The 23,282-nt window shown below is 49.2% G+C and overlaps 1 protein-coding gene across 5 annotated transcripts; it reads left to right on the top strand.

Moving 5' to 3' along the window:
* The first annotated feature begins 1,086 nt into the window (after nt 1-1,086).
* Nucleotides 1,087-22,846, top strand: LOC112232717 (glucose-6-phosphate 1-dehydrogenase-like). Of its 5 annotated transcripts, none has more exons than XM_042299675.1 (13): nt 1,087-1,185; nt 1,290-1,439; nt 2,798-2,835; nt 3,105-3,213; nt 5,887-6,113; nt 9,809-9,967; nt 10,531-10,656; nt 10,934-11,027; nt 11,196-11,382; nt 14,826-15,061; nt 16,276-16,352; nt 16,901-16,993; nt 21,583-22,486. In XM_042299675.1, the coding sequence occupies exons 2-13, from the start codon at nt 1,326-1,328 to the stop codon at nt 21,671-21,673; spliced, it is 1,551 nt and encodes a 516-aa protein (XP_042155609.1). In that variant the 5' UTR covers nt 1,087-1,185; nt 1,290-1,325; the 3' UTR covers nt 21,674-22,486. The 5 variants fall into 5 exon arrangements, with proteins under 5 accessions (XP_042155609.1, XP_042155610.1, XP_042155606.1 ...); XM_042299676.1 differs by having other exon boundaries at nt 1,091-1,185; nt 1,293-1,439; XM_042299673.1 differs by having other exon boundaries at nt 1,123-1,439; nt 21,583-21,648; nt 22,404-22,846.
* Nucleotides 22,847-23,282: the final 436 nt, after the last annotated feature.

Raw genomic sequence — 23,282 nt, 5'->3', positions numbered from 1 at the left:
ACTCATCAGGGCTCTACACACTCATCAGCACTCTACACACTCATCAGGGCTCTACACACTCATCAGGACTCTACACACTCATCAGGACTCTACACACTCATCAGGACTCTACACACTCATCAGGGCTCTACACACTCATCAGGGCTCTACACACTCATCAGGGCTCTACACACTCATCAGGACTCTACACACTCATCAGGACTCTACACCCTCATCAGGACTCTACACACTCATCAGGGCTCTACACACTCATCAGGGCTCTACACACTCATCAGGGCTCTACACACTCATCAGGGCTCTACACACTCATCAGGGCTCTACACACTCATCAGGACTCTACACACTCATCAGGACTCTACACACTCATCAGGGCTCTACACACTCATCAGGGCTCTACACACTCATCAGGGCTCTACACACTCATCAGGACTCTACACACTCATCAGGACTCTACACACTCATCAGGACTCTACACACTCATCAGGGCTCTACACACTCATCAGGACTCTACACACTCATCAGGACTACACACTCATCAGGGTTCTACACACTCATCAGGACTCTACACACTCATCAGGGCTCTACACACTCATCAGGGCTCTACACACTCATCAGGACTCTACACACTCACAGGGTTCTACACACTCATCAGGGCTCTACACACTCATCAGGGCTCTACACACTCATCAGGGCTCTACACACTCATCAGGGCTCTACACACTCATCAGGGCTCTACACACTCACAGGGCTCTACACACTCACAGGGCTCTACACACTCATCAGGACTCTACACACTCACAGGGCTCTACACACTCACAGGGCTCTACACACTCATCAGGACTCTACACACTCATCAGGACTCTACACACTCATCAGGGCTCTACACACTCATCAGGGCTCTACACACTCACTCACATTGACACTTCAACTCACACTCACTTTATTTGTTCACACTTGTATACAATCATCATACTCTGTTTATCATATATCCTGATGCCTAATCACCGTACCCCTATCCATATCACATTGAGACATTCTTCCTTTGCAACAATAGGTGGCAGCAATGCCTTGGTGAATATTTCTGCTATGCAACGATGACAGTTACAATTTGAACCTACCTCACACACACACACTCCACTGTTATGTTACTGACTGAGCCAGGAGAGAGCTGGACCTGGACCCTTTGTGAGTGAATGAGACAACACGACACGGAGAGTAAGATCACACACAAAGACTTGAGTCCAACATCTTCCTGTTGGTATTGTTGTATGTCTCTTGCTGTCTTTCAGCAGCAGAGAGAACCAAGCTTGACATACAGTATAGAGATGGAGAAGAGTGGTGTTCCTGAGTGTCTCACCCACTCTGAGGTATTGGGTCAGCTGAGAAGAGAGCTGTCCCATTCATCTGACTTCCACATCTTCATCATACTGGGAGCCTCAGTGAGTACTCTAGTAGTTACCCTGTTTGTGCTCTTCCTTTCATGTTTGGCATGACATTGAGTGACAAGGAGTTGGTATGATAGCACAAACAGACTGGCACTCGGTCTAAGTAGTAGTTGTCCCTCTATGCATGTGTTTATTTTATGGTAACAGTGAACCTTTTCCCTGTGGTATTTTCTGTTCAGTTCTGTTCTACAAGGGCAGAGACATGGGCTACATAGAGCACAGTCCAATGTGCATACTAGAACACCACGTGTCAGACTATGCTACCAGAATACTGCTTCAGTGCTGGAAGTATTCTAGTGTGATTGTTGGAACACAGCCAATAGCCATAGTTCCACAGTATTTAAAAGGGAGTTACTGGCGTGTTGCACTACTTCCACTGTGGGATAAGAGTGGGTTCCTTATGAGATTTGCATTAAGATCAACCACATGACCTAACGACTCAGTAGTTACGCTACCGACTAGGCTGCTGTGTGAGTTGTTATAGAAATGTAGAGTCTTGCTTGTTCTAATTACCCAGCTAGTATATGACTCTCTATATCTAGAGTTCCATCTGGTGTGAAGTCCAAACATGGGGTCAACTAAGTAAGTGTGTGTGTGACTGACTGACTGATGAGAGGTGTGGTGTGTGTGGTGGTGTGTGCGTGAGAGAGACTGGGGGAAGAGAGGAGAGGGCTCACACACTGACTGAAATGTGCTGCATCTGGCTTTTCTTTATCTAGCTCTGAAAGAGAGAAATGAGTTTAGGACTTAAAATGTTTGTCCTCTTCCGTGAGTTAACTATCTGTCTATCACAAATCACTATCCCCCTTCGCTACATTTGAGTGTGTTAAAAAGTTACTTTTCAGAATGGCTGTGCTGCAGTGTCTGTCTTCCCATTTTTCAATGTTGTGTTTAAACATTCATAACAGATTTCACAACATGTGTGTGCCCTCAGGCCCCTACTCCACTACCACATATCTACAACACAAAATCCATGTGTGTGCGTATGTTATCTTGTGTGTATGCATGTGTCTGAGCCTATGTTTGTGTTGCTTAACAGTCCCTGCTGATCCATAAGGTGTGTTTAAAAAAAGTTTTTAAAAATCTGATTCTACTGCTTGCATCAGTTACCTGATGTGGAATAGAGTTCCATGTAGTCATGGCTCTATGTGGTACTGTGCGCCTCGCATAGTCTGTTCTGGACTTGGGGACAGTAGATTGTTACTGTGTAGGTTGGAAGTTGAACTGTCCTGTACTGTACCATGTGTTCATAGAAACAGGAAACAAATAAAAACAAGAGTAATCAACCATAAGATTCTAGGCACATTTTAGTCTCTCAAATACTTTATTTAACTTTTTATCTATCCATTCAGGGAGATCTTGCCAATAAGAAGATTTATCCTACATTATGGTGAGTGAGTTTCCTGTTTCCTGTTGTCAGATTATGTGCCTGTCTATCTCCACAGTCCCTGAATCATCAGAATGACTGTCTGTAAACACTGTTCAAGGTTCAGGTTTGTCATCTCAAGTTTCTACCAATTATGCCAGGAGTTTAGGGGGGGGGGGTTAGCTCCTTGACCAGTGTTCTAGGTCATCATGTCTCCAGGGAGCTGACTGAGTGTCCTGTCTTTGTCTCCGTCCCTTTATACTGCATCTCATTGTTCAGTCCGCCTCTTGTAGGTGGCTGTTCAGAGATGAGCTTCTCCCAGAAGAGACCCACTTTGTGGGCTTTGCTCGCTCCAAGCTGACTATGGATGACATCAGGACAGCATGTCTGCCACATATGAAGGTAAGGAGTCTTAGTGTAGGCTGAGTGCAGGCAACTCGGTTCTGCTAACTTTTTTTTGATCAAAGCCGTTTAGCTTTTGGTAGCTTCACCATTGAAAATCCCATGTGAAACTGCCTTGACTGGATTCCCTCTTTTATGACACTGGTTTGTCAGTGAGGTTTTGCGGGATGTACATAGGGTGACCACATTTAAAATCTCTGTTGACAAACATTGGCAGTAGACTGGCCCTACTGAAGAGTTCAGTGACATTCAACGGGGCACCTTTCCAACAAGTCAGTTCATCAAATGTCAGACTTGCTAGAGCTACCCCGGGCAACTGTATGTGCTGTTATTGTGAAGTGGAAACATCTAGGAGCAACAGCGGCTCAGCTGTGAAGTGGTAGGCCACACAAGCTGATAAACATGGACTTCCAAGTGCTGAAGTGCGTAGAGCATAAAAATAATTTATCTTGGTTGCTACACTCACTACCGAGTTCCAAACTGCCTCTGGAAGCAACGGCAGCACGATAACTGTTTGTGGGAGCTTCATGAAATGGGTTTCCAAGCAGCCGCACACAAGCCTAAGATCACCATGCACAATGTCAAGAGTCGGCTGGAGTGGTATAAAGCTCGCCGCCATTGAACTCTGGAGCAGTGGAAACGTGTTCTCTGGAGTGATGAATCACACTTCACCATCTGGCAGTACGACAGACTAATCTGGGTTTGGCAGATTTCAGGAGAACGCTACCTGCCCGAATGCATAGTGCCTACTGTAAAGTTTGGTGAAATCAAATTTTATTTGTCACATACACATGGTTAGCAGATGTTAATGCGAGTGTAGCGAAATGCTTGTGCTTCTAGTTCCGACCGTGCAGTAATATTTAACAAGTAATCTAACCTAACAATTTCACAACAACTACCTTATACACACACAAGTGTAAATGAATTAATAAGAATATGTACATAAAAATATATGAATGAGTGATGGCCGCATGGCATAGGCAAGATGCAGTAGATGGTATAGAGTACACTATATGTAGGAGGAATAATGGTCTGGGGCTGTACTTCATGGTTCGGGCCCCTTAGTTCCAGTGAAGGGAAATCTTAACGCTACAGCATACAATGACATTCTATTCAATACTGTGCTTTCAACTTTGTGGCAACAGTTTGGGGAAGGCCTTTTCCTGTTTCAGCATGACAATGCCCCCTGTGCACAAAGCGAGGTCCATACAGAAACGGTTTGTTGAGATTGGTGGACTTGACTGGCCTACACAGAGCCCTGACCTCAACCCCATCGAACACCTTTGGGATGAATTGGAACACCGACTGCGAGCCAAGCCTAATCGTCCAACATCAGTGCCCAACCTTGCTGAATGGAAGCAAGTCCCTGCAGCAATGTTCCAACATCTAGTGGAAATCCTTACCATTAGAGTGGAGGCTGTTATAGCAGCAAAGGGGGGACCAATTCCATATTAATGCCCATGATTTTGGAATGAGATGTTTGACGAGCAGGTGTCTACATACTTTTGGTCATGTGTATACATGTATACATGCATTCTGGAGAGAGACACACCATATATTTTCCACACACAATGACGGGTAGGTCGTCATTGTATATAAGAATTTGTTCTTAACTGACTTGCCTAGTTAAAAAAAAATAATACTCAAGACACTATCTTAACACATTTAGATGCTTTTCACTGACGGCTGCAACTCCATCAACTAGACCTATTACCAGGTGCACTACCCAAATGGGCTTAGGCCTACACACTTCTGATTGAAAACAATAAGCTTTAAAAAATAATAATAATAAGCTAATGTTCCTCTGTGGCTATGTAATGCTCCCTGGTGAAGTATTTATAATTATTATTAGACATTTATTTAGGAAGGAGTAATTATATAATTTTGGCAAAACATCAATTTCCTTTAGGGCAATACAGCATCCTAACAGTGAACTGCGCACCCCACAACTTTCCTTCCTAATTCGCGAGGAAACCAGAGACAATGGGAGTCTTTGTCCCAAAGGCAGGAAGGCAGGCGACAAGCTTAGGTCTACATATTATTCCCATAGAATCGTATTGGGCTTATTCTGGGCAGATTTTGGCAAGAGTGAGCCCTCCTGCTTCGCGTCTTTCTCTCTGATGAAACTATATCAATGGAGAAAGCATCCGACTGAGCGAAACGGCCCCCCTCTATATGTAACCCCTGTTTCTGATGCTGTCTGGACAGAAATAGTATGACATTACATAGTCTTTTGGTCCAGACAACATCAGATACATGGTCTACACCTACTGAGACAGAGGGGGCGCTGTTTCACTGTCCAGACAACATCAGATACATGGTCTATACATACTGAGACAGAGGGGGCGCTGTTTCACTGTCCAGACAGCATCAGATACATGGTCTACACTTACTGAGACAGAGGGGCACTGTTTTGCTGCAAGAGACAGGTTGGAATGTCTGACTGAAATCAACCTTTTTTTCCTAAATTAGTGGTGCTGATAAAATGTTGATAAAATGCAGGACATGATTATTTCTTTGTGGGAAGGGTGACACAGTTGCAAAATGCACGACTGTCCCGCGCAATCCAAGATGTGGTTGACCTAGATGTACATGTTCATACTCATTACAATGAAAAGACTGTGGATGGGTATTCTGTTGTAATCATTCATGTGTGTACGTGTGTTTTCTCAGATTGGTGATGGTGAGAGTGAGCGCCTCGCTGCGTTCTTCAGTAGGAACTCTTACCTGAGCGGCAGGTATGATGAGGAGGACTCCTTCTCTGAGCTGAATGCCCACCTGAGCTCCCTGACCACCAGCAGGGGGGCTGACCATGCTAACTGTGTCTTCTACCTGGCACTGCCCCCCAGCATCTACCATCATGTTAGCAAGAACATCAGAGCCCACTGCATGTGCCGCAAGTCAGTATCTCAAACACACTTGTCAGATCACTCAAGCATATGCATGAACCCACACAGATTTGTTTTTCTATCATTTTACTATTTTCCCTAACCATTAACTGAACCCCAATCCAATAACCCTAACACCTAACTGTAACCCCTAAGCCTAAAATCAGGGGTGCCACTTTGGTTTTAGAAGTGGGGGGGACATAACCTGGCGAGGGGTCTGGTTTAGGCATCGAATGCGAATTTCCTGCATTTTTACAAAATCCAATATGCCATCTCTATTTAGAACAAAAAAGTAAGCAAAAATACCCACAGTCATCAAGCTATGTAAGAGATCATTATTAAATATGTTTAAGTGTTTCATAAGACTGAACTAGATCAAAGGTCATTCAATAATAAATATTGTGTTGCTCTTTTAACCAATAGCGTAACAAATGAACAACTCTTGAAAAAATACAGATTGATTTTTTTAATAAGACATCCTTCTATATAACATTTCAGCCCGAGCCGCCTGCAAGCCCGAACCCCACCAGTCTAGTGAATAACTCAACTCTCTCCCAACACAAGTTAATTCCCAGCTCCCTCTTTTAAAACAATGTTGTTCCCAAGGCAAGGTTTGGGGACAAAAAAACACATATGCCTCAAATGTACATGAACACACAGAAACAGCAAGTCCTCCATGACAAAGGATTACCTTGGTGTACATTCATACATTATCTAATAATGACTATTATTCTCATATCCCAGACTGTAGCTTTACGCTTAAACTGCTGTCCTGTAGCTACTGTAGGTCTACCCATCAATTCAAGATGTAACTTTGTATCATTCACTGATATTGTTAATATACTGAAAAATTGACCTGAGCTCCGTAGACTGGTCTTCCCTGGCTGTCTGACCCTGCTGGGACCCCTGTCACCATTTGACCCTACTGGGACCCTCGTCACCATCTGACCCTGCTAAGTCAACTCCAGTCCTCGGGGGCCTGATTGGTGTCACCGTTTTGCCCCAGCCCCAGCTAACACACCTAACTCCAATAATCACCTAATGATGATCTTCAGTTTAGAATGCAATATGATTAATCAGCTGTATTTGCTGGGATGGAGAAAAAGTGTGACACCAATCAGGCCCTGGAGGACTGGAGTTGCCCTCCCCTGTCTTAAGACACGTTGAGCATAGTGTTGTGTACTGACTGTATACATTCCTGCTGGATGCCTGCAGGTCCAGATCATTGCAGCACGGTCTGTGGGCGGGAGCAGGCGGTCAGACGACTTTTGGATGAAAATATAGTATTTTTGTTGTCCCACAGATGATTTGGAAATGGTCCTCTTTCTGCTTTGTATGTGTTAGCCTACCTACCCTAGGCACATATTTTTTTCGCATTGTTCACATACTGCTTCAACTTCAGTAGCCTCCTTCTCCTAGTTGGGTGTGAGAGTTCAACTGCGCCTAGTATGTGTGGTCTCATTGGAATAGAGAAGGCTGCCTGCATGGGTGGAGAATCACGTGGCAGTTAACTTAAATATGATTAGACTGTAGTTGACTACAGTCTGTAAATAAATATTGATAATGGAAAGAAGTGGAGGGTGCTCAATCAATGAGTCGAAGTGCAATCAAAAAATGTAGTCATCACTGAAAAGGCACAATGTGCACATAGGCTTGGCTGCTATGGGGAGCGAGCATTATGCCTTTTTCATTTTCAATAATTGATTACCCATTTATTTGTCTCTGCCTGCAAATCGTCTTCCTAAAAGGTCCTATAGGCTTATGCAAAACGTTAAGTGTCGCTGTCATCATTCTTGCTGCTTCAAATTCAGTAGCTATACTTGTGCGATTAGGCGCATGTGTGGTCTCAATTAAAGAGTAGAGCAGGCTACAGCCTAGCCATGGGTGCAGAAGCACAGGGCAGTTCTTTCCAAGGAAATATACTTCCTAAATAGGCCTATGATTTTTTAAATATTTTTTTTTTACCTTTATTTAACCAGTCAAGTCAGTTAAGAACAAATTCTTATTTTCAATGACGGCCTGGGAACAGTGGGTTAACTGCCTGTTCAGGGGCAGAACGACAGATTTGTACCTTGTCAGCTCGGGGGTTTGAACTTGCAACCTTCCGGTTACTAGTCCAACGCTCTAACCACTAGGCTACCCTGCCGCCCCAATTAGGCTATAGTTTACTACATTGCCTACAAAGGCCTAAATATTGATCACCCATATTTCTCTGTCTGAAAACCCTTCCACTCCCAAACGTAGGCTATAAAAATGGCGCAAGAGAAAGTAAAAGTGTCTCCAACTCTGCTCTCTTCAATCTACATCTAGCATATTGGCTGATATAGGCCCAGTAATACAGATAGTCTAATATAAGGGCCATGTCAGAATCTCTGGTAATTTAACCTATTTCTAAAGTTCTTTTTGCACATTTGATATTGCCTATAGTGCTCAACATTTCTGGGACCAAGTGAGCTGCGTCACATACGCCTAAAAACAAACTTTGCGGAACTGTGGTTGGGTTTTGGGATCAGTTCTTGTGGGAGTCAGACAGAAAGCCAGCAGGTGCGGTATGTAAAGCTGCAGGTGCTGGCAGGAGTGGGATGAAGAAATCGGTCCTGTGCAGACCTCTACTGTGCACAATGACAGTGAAGCCTGTAACGTTAGAGCTGTTTTAATACTGTGTCAGTGTGAAAAGTAGGGAATTAGCAAGGGAAACAAATCAATAACGTTACATTGCTCTACTGGCTAATAAAAACTCACATTGTACTGAAAAAACATCACAATATCAATCTTCAATTGTTTGGTCGATGGTTTCATCATTTGATTCAGGTCTAGTGTGATTGAGGCAAAAAAGAATAGCTATCGCTGGCCAACTTTTGGCAGCTGTCTTGCCGACTGTACATCAACTGACGAAAGCTACCCAAGTTCATTTACCTCTGTTGAAATGGGACAAAACAATGGCTACAAAAGATGTCCATACAAACAACTGCTGTCAGATAGTGATATGATGTGGCTATTAGTACTATCTGACAGATAACTAGAGACTAGAGCTGAACTGACTGTGGTAGCTGCTCACTAGCGTAGCTTATTCAATTCACCTCGGTCAAGAGGGGATAAAACATTAGCTAAAGTTAACAATTCAGTCACAATACTAGCTCAGCACTGCGAATAAATATTGGTCCCCCCCCCACCATTAAGTTAAACAGCAGTTACCTTGCCAACTACATCAGTCTACTAAAGAGTAGCCCGTTTCTGTTCTGCTTTCTTTTACAACTCGGTTAAAGAGCACAACATGTACACACTGAACTATGCTCAACTCTCCCGTGCTGTTCCAGCCAGCCTTCCAGAACCTTTGACTTCACACAGCCTGTCAGCCCCATCTGTGGCGTCTGCGCAGTCCTAAATCCAGCCGACTGTTCATTCACAACAGCCTACCCTACCGCTCTGAGGCATCCGCATTGTACTAAAGCACCATTTTTCTTCTTTTTGTATCACATTTTAATGATAAAACTGGGGGGGAATACAATTTCAGAATGCCCCCCAGTCCCCAGTGAAAGTCGCCCCTGCCTAAAATAGCCTTCTTCCTTGTGGGGAATGGCGTAATATTCCCACTAGTCTGAATTTCTGGTACCCGCAAGGATAGAAAACCCATAAACACACATGCGCAAACACACTCACACATCCCTGTACCACACTGTAAAGTGGTCTCTGTCTCTGTGTGTTAGAGGTTGGAGCAGGGTGATAGTGGAGAAGCCATTTGGTCGTGACTTGCAGAGTTCTCAGGAGCTGTCGTCCCACTTCTCCTCCCTGTTCAGAGAAGACCAGATCTACCGCATAGACCACTACCTGGGCAAGGAGATGGTGCAGAACCTCATGGTCCTCAGGTACAAAGATGGTGTTAGAACCTCATGGTCCTCAGGTACAGAGATGGTGATAGAACCTCATCGTCCTCAGGTACAGAGATGGTGATAGAACCTCATCGTCCTCAGGTACAGAGATGGTGTTAGAACCTCATGGTCCTCAGGTACAGAGATGGTGATAGAACCTCATCGTCCTCAGGTACAGAGATGGTGATAGAACCTCATCGTCCTCAGGTACAGAGATGGTGTTAGAACCTCATCGTCCTCAGGTACAGAGATGGTGATAGAACCTCATCGTCCTCAGGTACAGAGATGGTGTTAGAACCTCATCGTCCTCAGGTACAGCTTGAGTCCTGATCCCAGGAGACAGTACATTTACAGATTTGAAATCTTCCTTGTTCATGAAGTACTGTACAGTATCAATCAAAATGAAGCCGATGCTTTTGTCCAAAGCGATTGACAATGAAGTGTGTTCATACAGGTTAGGTATGAGTGTGTGATCCCTGTGGGAACTGAAAGAACCTTGGCTTGCTATGTTCTTACTGTTTACCATTGTGTTTTGATCCTGTCCTCTGTCTGTCCATCAGGTTTGGGAACCGTATCTTTGGTCCTATCTGGAACAGGAACAGCGTGGCCTGTGTGGTTCTAACCTTTAAAGAACCATTCGGTACACAGGGACGCGGAGGATACTTTGATGACTTTGGCATCATCCGGTGAGGAAGAGCGGCATTTGCAACAGGCTGGCATGTCATGCCAAAGTATAAATCACTGGAAAACTTTGATCAACTGTTTTCAGATGTTCATGTGGTTCTCTTATTCTATGGCAATGTAGTGGAATATAGCTTTTTCTATTATTTCTCTTTCTTGTTGCATTGTGGGAAGGGCCCATAAGTAAGAATTGTATTCTAAGTCTTCACCTGTAATTTGCAAAGCATGTGACAAATAATTGAGTTGTTCAGTTCCATGGGTTTGTGATATTTCCTGCTTTAGTGATGTCATGCAGAACCACCTCCTCCAGATGCTCTCTCTGGTTGCCATGGAGAAGCCTGCCTCCACCAGCCCTGATGACGTGAGAGATGAGAAGGTAGCATCACCAACCAGTGTTCCACTTTGATCAGTGTTCCACTTAGGGTCAGGAGTTTTCCCATGGACATGCTGACCAGGACAAACTCTGGGCACACTTTTTACACTTGTGACATAAAACTATATGACCATTCCCTCTGTCTTCTAAATGTGTGTGCGTGAACCCTAGGTGAAGGTGTTGAAATGCATCGCCCCAGTGCCTCGGTCTGATGTGGTGCTGGGTCAGTACATAGGAGACCCTGAGGGGGAGGGCCATGCCAGACTAGGTTACCTAGATGACCCCACCGTGCCCAACGGCTCCCAGACGCCTACCTTCGCCACCTCTGTGCTCTACATACAGAATGAGAGATGGGATGGTGAGGACCGACGGCCATCTTGGATTCTGGCAAACTCTTTTCCTCCTATGTCCTTTATCTAGACATGTTGACAGATTTCAACGTATCTTCCAGACTCATCCGCTCATATTGTCTGCCTGATACTCTGCATTCCTCACAATCCTGAACTCTCCCTCTCTTATCTAGTTATTCTGTTACTTCCCAATTCCTCTTGTTTGACTCCAGCTGCACAGGAATGTCGATCATTACTCTCATACACACTCTCTATCCTCCCATCTCATACACACTCGCTCTCCTCCCTTCTCATACACACTCGCTCTCCTCCCTTCTCATCTACGTTCTCTCTCTCCTCCCTTCTCATACACACTCTCTCTCCTCCCGTCTCATACACACTCGCTCTCCTCCCTTCTCATCTACCCTCTCTCTCTCCTCCCTTCTCATCTACCCTCTCTCTCTCCTCCCTTCTAATCTACGCTCTCTCTCTCCTCCCTTCTCATACACGCTCTCTCTCTCCTCCCTTCTCATACACACACTCTCTCTCCTCCATTCTTATACACACACTCTCTCTCCTCCCTTCTCATACACACTCTCTCTATTCTTTGTCGCTCTCCCATCCACCCACCCATCCCTCTCTCCCCTCATCCACCCACCCATCCCTCTCTCCCCTCATCCACCCACCCATCCCTCTCTCCCTCATCCACCCACCCATCCCTCTCTCCCCTCATCCACCCACCCATCCCCCTCTCCCCTCATCCATCCAACTACCCATCCCTCTCTCCCCTCATCCATCCACCCATCCACCCATCCCTCTCTCCCCTCATCCACCCACCCATCCCTCTCTCCACTCATCCATCCACCCATCCCTCTCTCCCCTCATCCATCCACCTACCCATCCTCTCTCCCCTCATCCATCCACCCACCCATCCCTCTCTCCCCTCATCCATCCACCCACCCATCCCTCTCTCCCCTCATCCATCCACCTACCCATCCTCTCTCCCCTCATCCACCCACCCATCCCTCTCTCCCCTCATCCATCCACCTACCCATCCCTCTCTCCCCTCATCCACCCACCCACCCATCCCTCTCTCCCCTCATCCATCCACCTACCCATCCCTCTCTCCCCTCATCCATCCACCTACCCATCCCTCTCTCCCCTCATCCACCCACCCATCCCTCTCTCCCCTCATCCATCCACCCACCCACCCATCCCTCTCTCCCCTCATCCATCCACCTACCCATCTCTCCCCTCATCCACCCACCCATCCCTCTCTCTCCCTCATCCACCCACCCATCCCTCTCTCCCCTCATCCACCCACCCATCCCTCTCTCCCCTCATCCACCCACCCATCTCTCTCTCCCCTCATCCATCCACCCATCCCTCTCTCCCCTCATCCATCCACCCATCCCTCTCTCCCCTCATCCATCCACCCACCCATCCCTCTCTCCCCTCATCCATCCACCCACCCATCCCTCTCTCCCCTCATCCACCCACCCATCCCTCTCTCCCCTCATCCATCCACCTACCCATCCCTCTCTCCCCTCATCCATCCACCTACCCATCCCTCTCTCCCCTCATCCATCCACCTACCCATCCCTCTCTCCCCTCATCCATCCACCTACCCAACCCTCTCTCCCCTCATCCACCCACCCACCCATCTCTCCCCTCATCCACCCACCCATCCCTCTCTCCCCTCATCCACCCACCCATCCCTCTCTCCCCTCATCCACCCACCCATCTCTCTCCCCTCATCCATCCACCCATCCCTCTCTCCCTCATCCATCCACCCATCCCTCTCTCCCCTCATCCATCCACCCACCCATCCCTCTCTCCCCTCATCCATCCACCCACCCATCCCTCTCTCCCCTCATCCACCCACCCATCCCTCTCTCCCCTCATCCATCCACCTACCCATCCCTCTCTCCCCTCATCCATCCACCTACCCATCCCTCTCTCCCCTCATCCATCCACCTACCCATCCCTCTCTCCCCTCATCCATCCACCTACCCAACCCTCTCTCCCCTCATCCACCCACCCACCCATCTCTCCCCTCATCCACCCACCCATCCCTCTCTCCCCTCATCCACCCACCCATCCCTCTCTCCCCTCATCCACCCACCCATCCCTCTCTCCCCTCATCCACCCACCCATCCCTCTCTTCCCTCATCCATCCACCCACCCATCCCTCTCTCCTCATCCACCCACCCATCCCTCTCTCCCCTCATCCATCCACCCATCCACCCATCCCTCTCTCCCCTCATCCACCCATCCATCCCTCTCTCCACTCATCCATCCACCCATCCCTCTCTCCCCTCATCCATCCACCTACCCATCCCTCTCTCCCTCATCCACCCACCCATCCCTCTCTCCCCTCATCCACCCACCCATCCCTCTCTCCCCTCATCCATCCACCCACCCATCCCTCTCTCCCCTCATCCACCCACCCATCCCTCTCTCCCCTCATCCATCCACCCATCCCTCTCTCCCCTCATCCACCCATCCATCCCTCTCTCCACCCATCCCTCTCTCCCCTCATCCATCCACCCACCCACCCATCCCTCTCTCCTCTCATCCATCCACCCACCCATCCCTCTCCCCTCATCCATCCACCTACCCAACCCTCTCTCCCCTCATCCACCCACCCACCCATCTCTCCCCTCATCCACCCACCCATCCCTCTCTCCCCTCATCCACCCACCCATCCCTCTCTCCCCTCATCCACCCACCCATCCCTCTCTCCCCTCATCCACCCACCCATCCCTCTCTCCCCTCATCCATCCACCCATCCACCCATCCCTCTCTCCCCTCATCCATCCACCCATCCACCCATCCCTCTCTCCCCTCATCCACCCATCCATCCCTCTCTCCACTCATCCATCCACCCATCCCTCTCTCCCCTCATCATCCACCTACCCATCCCTCTCTCCCCTCATCCATCCACCCACCCATCCCTCTCTCCTCTCATCCATCCACCCACCCATCCCTCTCCCCTCATCCATCCACCTACCCATCCCTCTCTCCCCTCATCCACCCACCCATCCCTCTCTCCCCTCATCCATCCACCTACCCATCCCTCTCCCCTCATCCATCCACCTACCCATCTCTCCCCTCATCCACCCACCCATCCCTCTCTCCCCTCATCCACCCACCCATCCCTCTCTCCCCTCATCCACCCACCCACCCATCCCTCTCTCCCCTCATCCATCCACCCACCCATCCCTCTCTCCCCTCATCCATCCACCCACCCATCCCTCTCTCCCCTCATCCATCCACCCACCCATCCCTCTCTCCCCTCATCCATCCACCCACCCATCCCTCTCTCCCTCATCCACCCACCCACCCATCCCTCTCTCCCCTCATCCATCCATCCACCCATCCCTCTCTCCCCTCATCCATCCACCCACCCATCCCTCTCTCCCCTCATCCATCTCTCCCCTCATCCACCCACCCATCCCTCACCCCGTAGGTGTTCCGTTCGTCCTGCGTTGCGGTAAGGCACTCAACGAGCGTAAGGCGGAAGTGCGTCTCCAGTTCACAGATGTTCCAGGGGACATCTTTAATGAGCAGTGCCAGAGGAATGAGCTGGTGGTGAGGGTACAGCCTGATGAGGCCATCTACCTCAAGATGATGACCAAGAAGCCTGGAGCCTACTTCAGCCCTGAGGAGACTGAACTGGACCTTACCTACAGGAGCAGATACAAGGTAAGATACACACACACACGTGTATATGTATGTAAGTATGTATATAATGTGTGTACACTACCATTCAAAAGTTTGGGGTAACTTAGAAATGTCTTGTTTCTGAAAGAAAAGCCCTTTTTTGTTCTAATTAAAGATGCAATAAAACTGGCCTTTACACGAGTTGAATATCTGGAGCATCAGCATCAGCAGAAACAAAGACCTTTCCTGTGAGAAATAGACTTTCTCTTCACGACTTTCTTGTGAGAACCAGATGCCTCACAAGTCCTCAACTGGCAGCTTCATTAAATAGTACCTGCAAAACACCAGTCTCAACGTCAACAGTGAAGAGGCGACTCTGGGATGCAAAGAAAAAGCCACATCTCAGACTGGCCAATAAAAATAAAAGATTAAGATGGGCAAAAGAGCACAGACACTGGACAGAGGAACTCTGCCTAGAAGGCCAGCATCCCGGAGTCGCCTCTTCACTGTTGACGTTGAGACTGGTGTTTTGCGGGTTCTAATTAATGAAGCTGCCAGTTGAGGACTTGTGAGGTGTATGTTTCTCAAACTTGACACTCTAATGTACTTGTCCTCTTGCTCAGTTGTGCACCGGGGCCTCCCTCTCCTCTTTCTATTGGTTAGAGCCAGTTTGCTAGGTTCTGTGAAGGGAGTAACAACACAGTGTTGTACGAGATCTTCAGTTTCTTGGTCATTTCTCGCATGGAATAGCCTTCATTCCTCAGAACAAGAATAGACTGACGAGTTTCAGAAGAAAGGTCTTTGTTTCTGGACATTTTGAGCCTGTAATCGAACCCACAAATGCTCAACTAGTCTAAAGAAGGCCCGTTTAATTGCTTCTTTAATCAGAACAACAGTTTTTAGCTGTGCTAACATAATTGCAAAAGGGTTTTCTAATGATCAATTAGCCTTTTAAAATGATAAACTTGGATTAGCTAACACAACGTGCCATTGGAACACAGGAGTGATGGTTGCTGATAATGGGCCTCTGTACGCCTATGTAGATAGTTCATTAAAATTCAGCAGTTTCCAGCTACAATAGTCATTTATAACATTAACAATGTTTACACTGCATTTCTGATCAATTTGATGTTATTTTAATGGAAAGCAAATGTGCTTTTCTTTCAAAAACGAGGACATTTCTTAGTGACCCCAAACTTTTGAACGTGTGTGTGTGTGTAGAATAAAAAACAACTCGTCTTGTGTTCTCGCTACAGGGCGTGAAGCTCCCTGATGCATATGAGCGTCTGATTCTGGATGTGTTCTGTGGGAATCCGATGCACTTTGTCCGCAGGTCTGTCTTTGACTGCCACTATCCCACCCGCTTAAATTGAACATTTCAAATGTAATTTTCAAATCAGCAGTTGTCACAAAGTGCTTATGCAGGAACCCAGCCTAAAACCCCAGTGCAGATGTAGAAGCATGTTGGCTAGTAAAAACTCCCTAGAAATGCAGGAACCTAGGAAGAAAGCTAGAGAGGAACCAGGCTCCGAGGGGTGGCGATGTGCCCACTGACATGTCTGTCTCTTACCCTGTCTGTCACCACACTATTTCTGACCCGTATCTATGGGCTGAGAAACCCTACGTAATCAACACAGATAATCTCTCATGTATGGAAGGAACATTTCTATCAGACCTGATTTATGTGACAATATATATAAGTTCCAGTTAATTTTTCCAAGGTTAAATGTATACCACAGTTGCCAAAGAAAACAATAGTAAAGTACACATTTTAATGTCCATTCTAGAACGCCCTTCTAGCCAATCAGAAACAAATATTCACCAACGCTGTGGTATAAATCATAACATTGCTCCTGTTTCCTGGTCCTTTTCCTCTCCCAGTGATGAGCTGCGAGAAGCCTGGAGGATCTTCACTCCCCTCCTCCATCACATAGAGGGAGAGAAAACACCTCCTATCCCTTACACCTATGGAAGGTAAGTAATACTACTAATCCTAGCTTACTTTCATCACATCGCATGTCCACCTAACCCTCTATCTGTCCCTGTTGTTCCTCCTCCACCCTCTATCTGTCCCTGTTGTTCCTCCTCCACCCTCTATCTGTCCACCTAACCCTCCTCCACCCTCTATCTGTCCCTGTTCCTCCTCCTCCACCCTCTATCTGTCCACCTAACCCTCTATCTGTTCCTGTTCCTCCTCCACCCTCTATCTGTCCCTGTTCCTCCTCCACCCTCTATCTGTTCCTGTTCCTCCTCCACCCTCTATCTGTCCACCTAACCCTCCTCCACCCTCTATCTGTCCCTGTTTCTCCTCCTCCACCCTCTCTGTCCACCTAACCCTCTATCTGTTCCTGTTCCTCCTCCACCCTCTATCTGTCCCTGTTCCTCCATCTGTCCACCTAACCCTCCTCCACCCTCTATCTGTCCCTGTTCCTCCTCCTCCACCCTCTCTGTCCCTGTTTCTCCTCCTCCACCCTCTATCTGTCCACCTAACCCTCTATCTGTTCCTGTTCCTCCTCCACCCTCTATCTGTCCCTGTTCCTCCTCCACCCTCTATTTGTCCCTCCTCCACCCTCTATCTGTCCCTCCTCCACCCTCTATCTGTCCCTCCACCACCCTCTATCTGTCCCTGTTCCTCCTCCACCCTCTATCTGTCCCTCCTCCACCCTCTATCTGTCCCTCCTCCACCCTCTATCTGTCCCTGTTCCTCCACCCTCTACACTCTCTGTCCCTGTTCCTCCTCCACCCTCTCTGTCCCTGTTCCTCCTCCACCCTCTATCTGTCCCTGTTCCTCCTCCACCCTCTATCTGTCCCTGTTCCTCCTCCACCCTCTATCTGTCCCTGTTCCTCCTCCCCCACCCTCTCTGTCCCTGTTCCTGCTCCACCCTCTATCTGTCCCTGTTCCTCCTCCACCCTCTATCTGTCCCTGTTCCTCCTCCACCCTCTATCTGTTCCTCCTCCACCCTCTATCTGTCCCTCCTCCACCCTCTATCTTTCCCTCCACCACCCTCTATCTGTCCCTGTTCCGCCTCCACCCTCTATCTGTCCCTCCTCCACCCTCTATCTGTCCCTGTTCCTCCTCCACCCTCTATCTGTCCCTCCTCCACCCTCTATCTGTCCCTGTTCCTCCACCCTCTACCCTCTCTGTCCCTGTTCCTCCTCCACCCTCTCTGTCCCTGTTCCTCCTCCACCCTCTATCTGTCCCTGTTCCTCCTCCACCCTCTATCTGTCCCTGTTCCTCCTCCACCCTCTATCTGTTCCTCCTCCACCCTCTATCTGTTCCTCCTCCACCCTCTATCTGTTCCTCCTCCACCCTCTATCTGTTCCTCCTCCACCCTCTATCTGTTCCTCCTCCACCCTCTATCTGTCCCTGTTGCTCCTGTTCCACCCTCTACCTGTCCCTGTCCCTCCTCCACCCTCTATCTGTCCCTGTTGCTCCTGTTCCACCCTCTACCTGTCCCTGTCCCTCCTCCACCCTCTATCTGTCCCTGTTGCTCCTGTTCCACCCTCTACCTGTCCCTGTTGCTCCTCCTCCACCCTCTATATGTCCCTGTTGCTCCTCCTCCACCCTCTCTGTCCCTGTTGCTCCTCCACCCTTTACCTGTCCCTGTTGCTCCTACACTCTCTCTGTCCCTGTCCCCCTCCACCCTCTCTGTCCCTATCCCTCCTCCACCCTCTCTGTCCCTGTCCCTCCTCCACCCTCTATCTGTCCCTGTCCATCCTCCACCCTCTATCTGTCCCTGTCCCTCCTCCACCCTCTATCTGTCCCTGTCCCTCCTCCACCCTCTCTGTCCCTCCTCCGCCCTCTCTGTCCCTGTTGCTCCTCCACCCTCTATCTGTCCCTGTTGCTCCTCCTCCACCCTCTATCTGTCCCTGTTGCTCCTCCTCCACCCTCTATCTGTCCCTGTTCCTCCTCCACCCTCTATCTGTTCCTGTTCCTCCTCCACCCTCTATCTGTTCCTCCTCCACCCTCTATCTGTTCCTCATCCACCCTCTATCTGTCCCTGTTCCTCCTCCACCCTCTATCTGTCCCTGTTGCTCCTCCTCCACCCTCTATCTGTCCCTGTTGCTCCTCCTCCACCCTCTCTGTCCCTGTTGCTCCTGTTCCACCCTCTACCTGTCCCTGTTGCTCCTCCTCCACCCTCTATATGTCCCTGTTGCTCCTCCTCCACCCTCTCTGTCCCTGTTGCTCCTCCACCCTTTATCTGTCCCTGTTGCTCCTCCACTCTCTCTGTCCCTGTCCCCCCTCCACCCTCTCTGTCCCTGTCCCTCCTCCACCCTCTCTGTCCCTGTCCCTCCTCCACCCTCTCTCTGTCCCTGTCCCTCCTCCACCCTCTCTGTCCCTCCTCCGCCCTCTCTGTCCCTGTTGCTCCTCCTCCGCCCTCTATCTGTCCCTGTCCCTCCTCCACCCTCTCTGTCCCTGTCCCTCCTCCACCCTCTCTGTCCCTGTCCCTCCTCCACCCTCTCTGTCCCTGTCCCTCCTCCACCCTCTCTGTCCCTGTCCCTCCTCCACCCTCTCTGTCCCTGTCCCTCCTCCACCCTCTCTGTCCCTCCTCCACCCTCTCTGTCCTTGTCCCTCCTCCACCCTCTATCTGTCCCTGTTCCTCCTCCACCCTCTCTGTCCCTGTTCCTGCTCCACCCTCTATCTGTCCCTGTTCCTCCTCCACCCTCTATCTGTTCCTCCTCCACCCTCTATCTGTTCCTCCTCCACCCTCTATCTGTTCCTCCTCCACCCTCTATCTGTTCCTCCTCCACCCTCTATCTGTCCCTCCTCCACCCTCTATCTGTTCCTCCTCCACCCTCTATCTGTCCCTGTTGCTCCTCTATCTGTCCCTGTTGCTCCTCCTCCACCCTTTATCTGTCCCTGTCCCTCCTCCACCCTCTATCTGTCCCTGTTGCTCCTGTTCCACCCTCTACCTGTCCCTGTTGCTCCTCCTCCACCCTCTATATGTCCCTGTTGCTCCTCCTCCACCCTCTCTGTCCCTGTTGCTCCTCCTCCACCCTTTATATGTCCCTGTTGCTCCTCCTCCACCCTCTCTGTCCCTGTTGCTCCTACACTCTCTCTGTCCCTGTCCCTCCTCCACCCTCTATCTGTCCCTGTCCATCCTCCACCCTCTATCTGTCCCTGTCCCTCCTCCACCCTCTATCTGTCCCTGTCCCTCCTCCACCCTCTCTGTCCCTCCTCCGCCCTCTCTGTCCCTGTTGCTCCTCCACCCTCTATCTGTCCCTGTTCCTCCACCCTCTATCTGTCCCTGTCCCTCCTCCACCCTCTATCTGTCCCTGTCCCTCCTCCACCCTCTATCTGTCCCTGTTCCTCCTCCACGCTCTCTGTTCCTGTTCCTCCTCCACCCTCTATCTGTCCCTGTTGCTCCTCCTCCACCCTCTATCTGTCCCTGTTGCTCCTCCTCCACCCTCTATCTGTCCCTGTTGCTCCTCCTCCACCCTCTATCTGTCCCTGTTGCTCCTCCTCCACCCTCTATCTGTCCCTGTTGCTCCTCCTCCACCCTCTATCTGTCCCTGTTGCTCCTCCTCCACCCTCTATCTGTCCCTGTTCCTCCTCCACCCTCTATCTGTTCCTGTTCCTCCTCCACCCTCTATCTGTTCCTCCTCCACCCTCTATCTGTTCCTCCTCCACCCTCTATCTGTCCCTGTTCCTCATCCACCCTCTATCTGTCCCTGTTCCTCCTCCACCCTCTATCTGTCCCTGTTGCTCCTCCTCCACCCTCTCTGTCCCTGTTGCTCCTGTTCCACCCTCTACCTGTCCCTGTTGCTCCTCCTCCACCATCTCTGTCCCTGTTGCTCCTCCACCCTCTCTCTGTCCCTGTCCCTCCTCCACCCTCTCTGTCCCTCCTCCGCCCACTCTGTCCCTGTTGCTCCTCCTCCGCCCTCTATCTGTCCCTGTCCCTCCTCCACCCTCTCTGTCCCTGTCCCTCCTCCACCCTCTCTGTCCCTGTCCCTCCTCCACCCTCTCTGTCCCTGTCCCTCCTCCACCCTCTCTGTCCCTCCTCCACCCTCTCTGTCCTTGTCCCTCCTCCACCCTCTCTGTCCCTGTCCCTCCTCCACCCTCTCTCTGTCCCTGTCCCTCCTCCACCCTCTCTGTCCCTGTCCCTCCTCCACCCTCTCTGTCCCTGTCCCTCCTCCACCCTCTCTGTCCCTGTCCCTCCTCCACCCTCTCTGTCCCTGTCCCTCCTCCACCCTCTCTGTCCCTGTCCCTCCTCCACCCTCTCTGTCCCTGTCCCTCCTCCACCCTCTCTGTCCCTGTCCCTCCTCCACCCTCTCTGTCCCTGTCCCCCTCCACCCTCTCTGTCCCTGTCCCTCCTCCACCCTCTCTCTGTCCCTGTCCCTCCTCCACCCTCTCTGTTCCTGTCCCTCCTCCACCCTCTCTGTCCCTGTCCCTCCTCCACCCTCTCTCTGTCCCTGTCCCTCCTCCACCCTCTCTCTGTCCCTGTCCCTCCTCCACCCTCTCTGTCCCTGTCCCTCCTCCACCCTCTCTCTGTCCCTGTCCCTCCTCCACCCTCTCTCTGTCCCTGTCCCTCCTCCACCCTCTATCTGTCCTTGTTCCTCAGTCGTGGACCAAATGAAGCAGATGAACTCCTGAGGAGGGTGGGATTCCGCTACGAGGGAACATACAAGTGGGTCAACCCCCACACTGCATGACACAAGAAACACACACCAATTACACTGTGTGAAAGTTCCCTTGTATTTGCTACTCTCGACTCTTTCGAGATGCTTATTTAAGTCGTACTGCATGAAAGAAAACGTGATACTCGGCATTTCTCACAATCCTGATATTCCCTCGTCTCCTATTTGAGTTGGCATGGTATCCTACTGTATGTGCCGTAGCCAACTTGTCATTTGGGCACGTGTTCGGCATGTCAACGACCACAGTGGAGTTGGTTAAAACACAAACCGTTCTGAACCACCAGGCGACAAATCAGTATTATGAACAACACTTCTGAACTTGATTAATGCACTGTTTGATTACAGCATCACTATCCAGATTGATTGTGACAAAATAAATCATGATAATTTATTGACTTCACTGTTTGATTGATTGATTGACAATGTAAATTCCTGTGAGACTGTCGTCTATAAGGCATTGAGCACCCTGAAGGGAGGAGGTAAGGTAAGAAGCTCTTTACTATCTTCTTAAATCTAAGCTCGTGAAAATCACTGACTTACAAAAGAAATGATCCTACTGGGATAATCAACTAAAAACCTCCAAAATATTATAAACTTTCTCAACCTGACTAATTATATTTCCATCTACATCAGCACATTCCTGTGTATCACTCAGTCCTAGCCTGGTCTGGTCTGATCTGGGCCTAATTTAAGTTGCTCCGCTAGACTGGCTGTTGACTGATGTTTCCTGTTTCTCTCCCTCCAGGTATATGTCCCAGTTCTGAGCATGCTGTCACTCCATAGCCCACAGACTGTTACTGCTGGGAGGAAGCAGAATGAATGAAAGATCAAAAATGTGTCTCTGTATACATTGGGTGCGCTCGTTTTACATCGCCTGGTTCCCCGGGTGGGTGAAAATGTCACCAGGACAAATGGAATCGTCTAAAATGTACAACAGGTGACGCAAAACAAATGTCCCCAATGACAATAGCTGATTCAAAAAATTGCACTGTATGCAATGTATGCTTGGATCAACTGTCACTGTGGTTTTGAGAAGAGTTTGAGAATGGTCTCAATGTTCAAGAACAACAGGTTTGTCCTAATCTTCTATACTCACGACATAAAAGTGTGTCTCTTGCTCTCTGTGAGGAAACGTCAGTTCTGTCATAAATAATAAATGATGTGTAAGCTCAAAATTCTGCATAATAATAAGGTGTCTGTTTATTATGTGCAACATTTTCATAAATGCAAATCAGTAGCTGAAATAAACATAGACATTTACAGGTGAAAATACCATAAGCTACTGACATCAAGTCATATCAAGCTGTATCATTGTTTATAGAAAATATGATATATTGGGTGTAAAAAAAAACATTAAGAACACCTTCCTAATATTGAGTTGTGCCTCTCCCCTTTCCCTCAGAACCCGACTCAATTGGTCGGGGCATGGTCTCTACAAGGTGGCTAAAGCATTCCACAGGGATGCTGGCCCATGTTGACTCCATTGCTTCCCGCAGTTGTGTCAAGTTGGCTGGATGTCCTTTGGGTGGTGGACCATTCTTTATACACTCGGGAAACTGCGTGAAAAACCCAGCAGCGTTGCCGTTCTTGACACACACCGGTGCACCTAGGGCCTACCACCATA

The sequence above is a fragment of the Oncorhynchus tshawytscha genome, linkage group LG16, assembly GCF_018296145.1.
Source record: "Oncorhynchus tshawytscha isolate Ot180627B linkage group LG16, Otsh_v2.0, whole genome shotgun sequence".
Classification (NCBI taxonomy): domain Eukaryota; kingdom Metazoa; phylum Chordata; class Actinopteri; order Salmoniformes; family Salmonidae; genus Oncorhynchus; species Oncorhynchus tshawytscha.
Note: the sequence above shows the minus strand (reverse complement) of the source record. Positions and strands in the feature narration are given on the sequence as shown.